We start from the raw sequence: 8,653 nt of genomic DNA on the forward strand, positions 1-8,653 counted from the left end.
CCCCATTTATCCCCGCGAACGAGGCAGTGTCGCCGATTATGAACCCGACGCCGCCGCTTCCTCGGCTTAAAATTAAGGTACATTCGTACGTAAATGTTTAATTGACGCGAGGCGTTCGCTCTAACGTGATCAGGAAAACGCAATCTCTTAAAAACGTTTCTTCCACTCTCGAGAACGTTACATTAAAATCCGAGGCTGTTTTACATTCATGAGAACATCAGTGAGTGCGAGAAATTTCGAAATTAACATATATGCCCGATCTCCTTGATGAGTGACCTCCCACCCCTGTCGTATAAAATGAAATTACGCAAGATTTTCCGGAAACTCGGTAATTCCGCGCCAAGCGGAATATTATTACGTATTCTACGGCGCGCTTCTCCGTACATCGCGTGTTGCGTTACCGAGATAGTAATTATCGTTCGTCCCGGCTGAATTATCGGGTGTTATCAAAGCGCGTTTCATTCTCTCGGCGGAGAGTAATCCGGCCGAAAATGTTGTCGAAGGAACCACGGTCGAAGGGTTGCCTCGCTTACGAGATACCCTATGTAGCACGCGCGGAACGGCGAAAGTTTCGAACTTATCTATCGCGATAACAGCCACTTTATACCGTGTGTTCCATTTCCACCGTATTTTCCTTCCACCGCATATATTTGGACAGGATTGAAGCTGAGCTCCGTTTTCCCATCCGAATTTTACGGTGAGTCATCTTTTCCGGAAAACTTGCCAATTTTCATCGATCGTCGAAGTTTCGCACGCGGGAATTTCACTCCCGAAATTGTTCGCGTCCGCGAGCATTAGTCGCTTTAAAAACACTCGCGAAAGAGCCGCGAGCTTCACGCACGTGCACATCGATGTAGCGACAACTATCGGGCAGTTACCAAGCGACAGCGAATATCAATGATCATTAAAACTTTTGCACGGCGCTACGTGCGCAACATGTGCTAGTTTACAGGTTCCGAGTAGCATTAATTACGCAATAACCGTGCGCTAAATAATGTACGTGTATGAAAATTAATTTAAGTAGAGCCGAATATAAATGTAAACACGAGTCTGGCGTGCAGCCCCGCTTGAATCTATTACACTCATTAATCTCTAATTGCCCCGAGATAATTCCATGAGTGTTCATCACAATGACCGTAGGACACGCGGCATTCGTGAAATCACTGAATTATATTACACACCTGAGTCGGCGAACTGAAATCTATTATTCGCCGATAGTGACGGAATATAAGCAACGGGAAGTGAAATATCGCTGAGCACGGCGGATGAACGTGTCAACGACGTAAGTGCTCGTTAACGTTTATGAATATATTTAGCATGTTCGACAAATTGTGCAAATAATCCCGCGGTCGGGAGCGCTCGAGGTCAAAGCGGAGCGGCAGTAGTTATTTTAGACCGGAGTCATGAATAATTAGGACGGTGTTTAACATTGAAAATTAAAGATGCCTGGTGCGGCTAAGTTTCAAGTGTGCAACGAATGACGTAGCTTTGTTCCGCAGTTAATTCCCACGAAATTTCACTTCGCTAACAAAATTTTAATTTGAAACTTCATTGCGACAAGATATTCAATATCAAAAAATCCACCGGTCACAAGGAAGAAAATGCTACTCTCTTTCTCTTTCCCTCGCTCTCCTTCCGTTAAGAGAAAGAGAGAGAGAAAAAAAACATTGCTAAGGCGGATTCGTTACGGAATCGAGTAAATATTAAAGGAGCGATCCACGGTCGACGGTGGAAGACGGTGCGTGAATTTCCGAGCACAAGCCGTACACGTCATACATCTAACTGTCACGTATCGCGATTGTAAAAAAAAATGTCGAGTCACTTTAGCGGACAGCGTTGTGCAATTTCAAAGGATACGACCTTTCGTTCCTCTAACGAGGTTTCCTGGGAATTTTCTTTCTGATGGAATGCTTTCTAGAAACAGCACGGCTCGTCGGACATAAAATAATGAAATGATGGAGTGTACCGTGTTACCGGCGATGCCTGTGCACGCATTACAGGCGCAATGTTCGCCGTGTATAGTTAGGTAATTCAGTAATGCCGTTCACGAGTTATGGGACTTCGCCATTACTGCGCACAACTCCGTCAAGGGACGGTTCGGACGGTTGCGGCACGCCCGTGCGTATTAACGTTACGCACTGCACTATAAATCCACGCGAGTCCCTTCGCGCGCGAACAACCGGTCGCGCGATTGCACGCTCGTAGCGCGCCGCCGGTTACAAGCGAGTATCACTCTTTTTAATTTCAACGCGTATCGCGCGTATGTATCGCCGACTCGGCAAATCGTTTCCGTTTCCGCGCATGGGACGCGACAAAGACACGAAACGAGAGAGAGAGAGAGAGAGAGAGAGAGAATTTCTGATATTCAAGCAATTTTCCGGCCGTCCCACGCGGAATCATGCCCGTGTGCGCGCTTTAACACGCTGCATAGACCGTTTGTCGAATTCTCCCGATACAGACTCGCGAAATAAACTCTCTTCCTCTTCCTCCCAGGGAGCGGAACGGGAGATGATGGGACGCATTCCAAGAATAGCGTCGCGATATGTGGCTTTTGTAATTTCGAAATATGGATTCTATTCAAATAGCTTTCCGCTCGAATTCCCCGGCACGCTCGGGTTGCGACGAGGAAAAAAATCTGTCAATTTCGTCGCTCGATTTCATCGCGATATCGGCGAAATAATAGCGGCGAAATAGAGCGATATCATACAATATCATACAATAAATATATAAGAACCTCCTCGAAAAATTTCATATTCCCGGAAAATCTCATAATTTTTTCATAAGAAAAAAAGAAACGAAATTAAAAATTAATATCGAATATAATATATGAATATATGTGAAAATAACGCACGTAAAATAAACACACCTGATAGCAAATCAAGCAAATTGCGACACAATAAGATTATATAATAAACACGGCACTTCGTTATATCGTGAAAAAGCTGAAATTGCAAGCACATTTATTAAAACTGCCAGCTGTAAAAAGTGAGAAGAAAATTAAATTAGCCACGCTCGACGGAATAAAAACTTGCAAAAGCATCGAACAATATTTTTTTTGACGCTAAACAAACCAGTATATGTACACTAATAAAAGAGTAATTTGTAATATAGCGTACCCTCTTGTGGCTTCCAGTACACGTATTATTATCTCAAAAGGGGCACCGTTTCCATTGAAACTTTGCCGCAAATAGCGCGAATATATCGAGAGAGGGACCAAAATAATCGGGGAAACCCGAGTAGTCTTTCAGTTCGGCGATTATCTCGGCGCGCGTTGATCCAAAATCAGTCTTCATGCAAGATGCAAGCATATAATTGTAGCATTTTCGGCTGGTAGTCACGTCGCGCGTTCGGCGGTCGGTTCGTTGATTAAATCAGTGAACTGGAAATTCTGCAAAGTCTGCAACCTCATAGTTCGATTTCGACCGTTTCTATAGAAGTGTTCCGGATATGCAACGAGCAAGGCGCCGCGACAAGCGATGCAGCAACACGCACCGGCGCAGCAGGGCTGCAAAGAATCTGACGAGCGAAACACGTTCCGTGTGTTGCGAAGTTTTACTCTCGTACGCGACAATATAAAAGACCCAGGGCGTATGTAAAAGTATGCGCGCGTGCGAGGGGCTGCGATCGCGTCCTGAGAGTTTCGATTCTGGTTTTCGCGCAAATTCTGCTCCTCCGCGCAACACCGCCTCGTTCTTAACCCCCTGCGTCGGCATTTATTTGGCGGATTCGTGGAACGTGTGCAGCCAATTTCAGTTCACACCCGGAAGAAACAGAGGTATACGTTGCAACTCGAATTACATCTGCTTTACAAACTCTCAATTCGTGCGACAGGATGGCTACCAGACAACTAGTCAATTAACGGGAAACGATATCTCCGTTGTCGTGACCAAAAATATCCGTCTGAACATTCGGCTGCATTACAACTCGGTTGAGTAACTGAGAACAATTGACGGTATTCTTCTGCTTCTACAGTCGATGCCAGAAGACTCCATTAATGTTGTATTATTCATTAGGCATAGTAATATTGCAAGTTTCCAATTAAGCGCGTTATTTTTCTAAATTTGTGCAATATATTGCTGTTTAACACATTTACCTTGCTAAATTGGCACTAACATTTCAGCAGATCATTATTTACACGGGGTTTTTCGCTGTGTATAATTGGAGTTACTTGTGCGATTTTCCACTTTATTTTCACTTTAGGCGATTTTACTGTGCCGCTCTCCATCTAGGGAATGGTACATCATACACGATGCCGACCGTACAACCGAGTTTTCGTCTGGCCCTCAGACAATAGAGAACCAGTTACACGAACGGAGTTTTTCTCCATGTGCACAATCTCGCGGAATCTTCTCAAAGGCTTGATTATCATGAAATAACAAGATTAAGTCAAGTTTGTAATTAGCGGCGTGCACGTTTGACTTGCGAAAGCGTAATACCCAGAAGATGTCACTGCAGCGCAAGGGGTTAACGTTTTACGCGTCGCGATACCTCCTCGGTTTTTCGCAATTTATGACAAGCACCGTGGAAATCTCGAAAGGGCCCGGTAGCGCCGACAATGCGTTAATAACTTACAGAGCGGGAAGATTTAAAGAGCTTGGCGGACAGATGTATGGCGAAATTACTACCTCTCGCGGTCTCTCGTCCTCGAATAAATCGCGAGTCTCTTACATCCGATCGCGGCAGCAAACACCAAAGAGTAGAAACCTCCGGGTGCTCGTAAATCTGATCGGGTATTCTATTGGCTAGCCTCTCTCTCTCTCTCTCTCTCTCTTTTTTCTGTCGGCCACAACGACAGTATAAAAGTTGAAAAAATCTAACATGAAGATAACGAACGAGAAGATTCATCGCTGCGAACGAAAAATATGAGACAAGTGATCTGAGAGCGCGTCGCTTTTACGAGATTTATCGCTCGTAATGCCTTCAAAAAATGTCAAGGCAACAGGTAACTTAATTAGCGTTCGCAGGGGATCGATTAATAGCATGTCTTGAGTGTGCGATTAGATTCACTCTATCGAATTTGCTCATGACGCGTAATTATCGCCGAGTGTTATCAGCCGGAAAATGTAACGTACTTTCAATTACATCAGTTCGACTGAAAATTCCCCGCGACAAGTTATATCCGCAGACGAGACGCCGGGATGATGAACTAATCGTGTAAACGAGCGATTCGACTTTGAATTCGGTGTGTACGCGGGATCTCGTGGCTGGAATGTCGCCAAGTACAGATCGCCGTCGTTGTCGTCGAACTGATATATGCTTGAAGCGCAGGAAACACATGTGATTTCGTGTAAATAAATTTGCGGCGATATTCTCGGTGAATGCTTAAATGGCGGGTAGCGGTGACACGGCGCTCTTTGATCCCCACCGCCGGTAAGAGGGAAAGCGGAGGAGCGGCCGTTAGAAAAAGCGCTGGGAAAATTCTGACTAGTCGGAAATTGTACGGGAAGTCATAAATTCTCGCGCGGCGCGCGTACACACGCGAAACCAAAATGAGATACCGGGCGTATACGTGCAGCGTATCGAGCGAACACGCGCGACAAGCTGATATCAATTCACCGGGGAGCGACGGACATGGATCGGATTCAATGCGCGGATCAAACGCGACAGAGTTAATAACGACGCCGGGGCAACTTTCAACGCAAGCTGTATGCTTTGCCGCGGGAATATGTATAGCTCTCTCCGGGTGGCTTCGACTTACGACGGTTGCATCGCGCAAATGTGCATCGCGGCGACGAGAGAATTAGTGTAAATAATGTCAAGACGGGAAGATAGGTTTATGGCTATTCGCGAGCACTGTCGAATTCTATAGTTCAACATATCTCGCGTTTATGTACCTGGGTGTTTATATGCGCGTGTGTAACTTTATATTATATTGGCGCGTTTAACGCTCACCGAATTGTTTCGGGTTCATCATAGTATCAAAGCGAGATTTCTGAGAGTGTAAGCACCTGGTCAACATTACAGACGTTCATATGCGTTTTTATCAGAATTTTGTCGGAAATTAACCGTTTGAGTGCCAAGGAGCGATTTTGCGCTACTTCCGTTTCGCCCGAAAAGTACCAGCGTTCTAGGCTGCGAAGCCGATAACCGGCACACGCTCGGCTTCTGCCGATGCGCGACTTTACGGCTACCATTCCGTTTTAGGTAAAAATGAAATAATGAGACAACTGATAAAAAGACGAATTTTAATTGCAATCTAACATTTGGATGCAATCATCGGAGAATGAGACAAGCGCTATCGCGCCGTTTGGCATTTCTGGATGGGGAATAAGACAAGCGAAAAAGCGCTCCTTGGCACGTTTGGACGGGGAAACAGCAGAGACGCGTGGCACTCAAACGGTTAAGCAAATTTTTTTTGCGAACGCGGATCCGCACCATTATGCACTGCTGACAAGGTATACAAAGGCGTGGATCCGCGTCACGCGTAGTGAACGTGTTAAGTTACATATTCTAGTTCTTTTCTTAATTGTCTTACGCGTTTCGTGTTCTTGCTTTTCGTTTTCACTTTATTAAATTCGGCGATAGCAAGCGACGTACTAATAATTGCAGGTATCCATTTTACAAGGATGTCGTTCCACCCGTTAATCCGACGGACGGTGTCACTCACTCGATCGATGAAATCTGTTTCGTAATGAGGCTAGGTTTTTAAAAATGAAGCGCCACGTGTTTCAGTTTGGATTGTCAGAGACGACGATAAATAATGGCGGCAGTCGCTTATCGCAATTTGTACATTCAAAATAACGCCATTAATTATGATTTAACCTACTTCATCTCTCTGCAAATGAGGCAAATGCGCGTGAAACCCGGATTGACCTCCTCTTTAACACAAACTGAATAAACGGAGCTCTACTGCTATAGGTCAACTCGCTTTTTAAAAAGTGGAGTGCATCGTTCAAAAGAAAATACGCGAAAACATTTATGTTGGCTTTAATTGCAACGCATTACTCGCAACTAAACGGAATTATCATTCGTATAAGAGCGAAAACGAAGTTTCAAACCAAAGCACAATCATGTAATTTCAATTGAAATAAAAAAAAAAAAAAATGAGACACAGAAAGAAAGAGAGAGAGAGAGAGAGAGAGAAACAACGACGACTGACCCGATTTGCCCTGGCGAGTTTCGACCTGAAATTCTTTCAAAATATCACTGGGAATGGTAATCAAGGTGGCAATTGTAACGATATGAACCAAACTTTTAATTGCTCGTCGTGGAAACCGTATTTGTCATTCTGATATTCCGCGGGGGAAATTTATTCGAGCTCACGTCACGGTAGCTACAATCGAGCCCCGAGTCTCGCGTATGCTCCACGGGGACTGGGTATATTCAATTTGATAAAATAAAAAAGCCTTGTACACTTTCGAGACGCTCGTCTGACTCAGCCGTGCGTGAACGCGGCTCTAGGTAACTCCGAGAGTCAGAGAGAGAGAGAGAGAAAGAGAACGGCGGTCCTTCGCTTCGTGCACGCGCGGAGTTTCGTGCGATATCGCGTAATACGGTGCAGCATGTACTTACCTACTACGGTGAGATTTTTTAGGCCGGAGGCCGTGGAGAAGGTGGGCGCGTCCGCTGTGACTTCGCAGCTGAATGTGCCCGAGAGGTGGAAGTCGACGTTGTAAAGTGTCACTTGGCTCTTGTTCGAATTGGCGATCTGAAACACACGTTCGCGGTTAAGGCGCCGAGGTCGAGAAGTTGGGTGAATGCGTATCAGCCACGACTACGTTATTGCGCGAGGACGAAATCGTAACGTCATTTACATACAGCTGACATGATTTAACGTGCGATCTAATTTGCCGCAAGACGCCGGCGCGGGCGGAGAGTTTCGCGCGAGATCGGAGCCGCGCGTAACAGCGGGGCAACCGCGAGAAATCTCGAATCCAAGGCGTGTTTGTTCCTCTGTCGCTCTGTAAAGAAAGATTAATCCCGCGAGATAATATTATCTCCGACGAAATGCACGTAACTGTGCGCCTTCGCCACGCGGATAAACTTCGCGCCGTGCGGATTATCTATTACACTTTCCGCAGGCGCGAAAATCAATGAGCATCTCTTCGAGACGCGGCATTCCCCGTCTCGTCGAGAGCATCCCACAAATACCCCGCAGCTTTCGGCGGATAATTGGTCTACTCGAGAGGACAGTCACCTTATCAGGAATTATCCGGCACTCGATTAAAGTGGCTCGAGAAGCCAGGCCCGGTAACTGAGACCTATCCACGAGGGCGAGACGGAGAAAGAGAACGAGAAAGAAGGGACGAGCGGGGGGAAGGTTTAATCGGAACAGGCAAAACGAAGCATGCATAATTAGTGGGGCTTAAATAACGAAGGAGGAAGGAACGCACAACCGAGCGGAGATGCGCCGATGGGACCGGGGCGAGAAAAAGGAAGGGTGAACTGCAAGCTCTTTGACGAGGGAAAGGAGCGTGAAAGGCAAGCAAGCTCTTTCCTCGTTGATTTATGTGGACGCTCTCGCGTGGCACACCCGGAGACGGAGCTGCCGACGACTTTACAGAAGCAGGGACAAAAGCCGGTGGCACGCCACGGGAGGAATAAATATGAAACCGTAGCACTCTCAGTCGGCGCTATCCAGGGAATAATCTCCGGCGCGTAGAGCGTCTTGTCGCATTGCCGCGAATGGCGATGACACGGATACCCCCCCCCC

General features: G+C 46.2%; 1 protein-coding gene across 1 annotated transcript in view; it reads right to left on the reverse strand.

Annotated features, from left to right (window-relative positions):
- Positions 1–8,653, reverse strand: part of LOC106751724 — a 174,505-nt gene that overhangs the window by 64,237 nt on the left and 101,615 nt on the right. The window contains exon 3 of the mRNA XM_014632771.1: positions 7,513–7,648. Coding sequence (XP_014488257.1) covers positions 7,513–7,648 — 136 coding nt within the window. The remainder of the gene's footprint in view (positions 1–7,512; positions 7,649–8,653) is intronic.

The sequence above is a fragment of the Dinoponera quadriceps genome, unplaced genomic scaffold, assembly GCF_001313825.1.
Source record: "Dinoponera quadriceps isolate SergipeBrazil2010 unplaced genomic scaffold, ASM131382v1 scaffold399, whole genome shotgun sequence".
Lineage (NCBI taxonomy): Eukaryota > Metazoa > Arthropoda > Insecta > Hymenoptera > Formicidae > Dinoponera > Dinoponera quadriceps.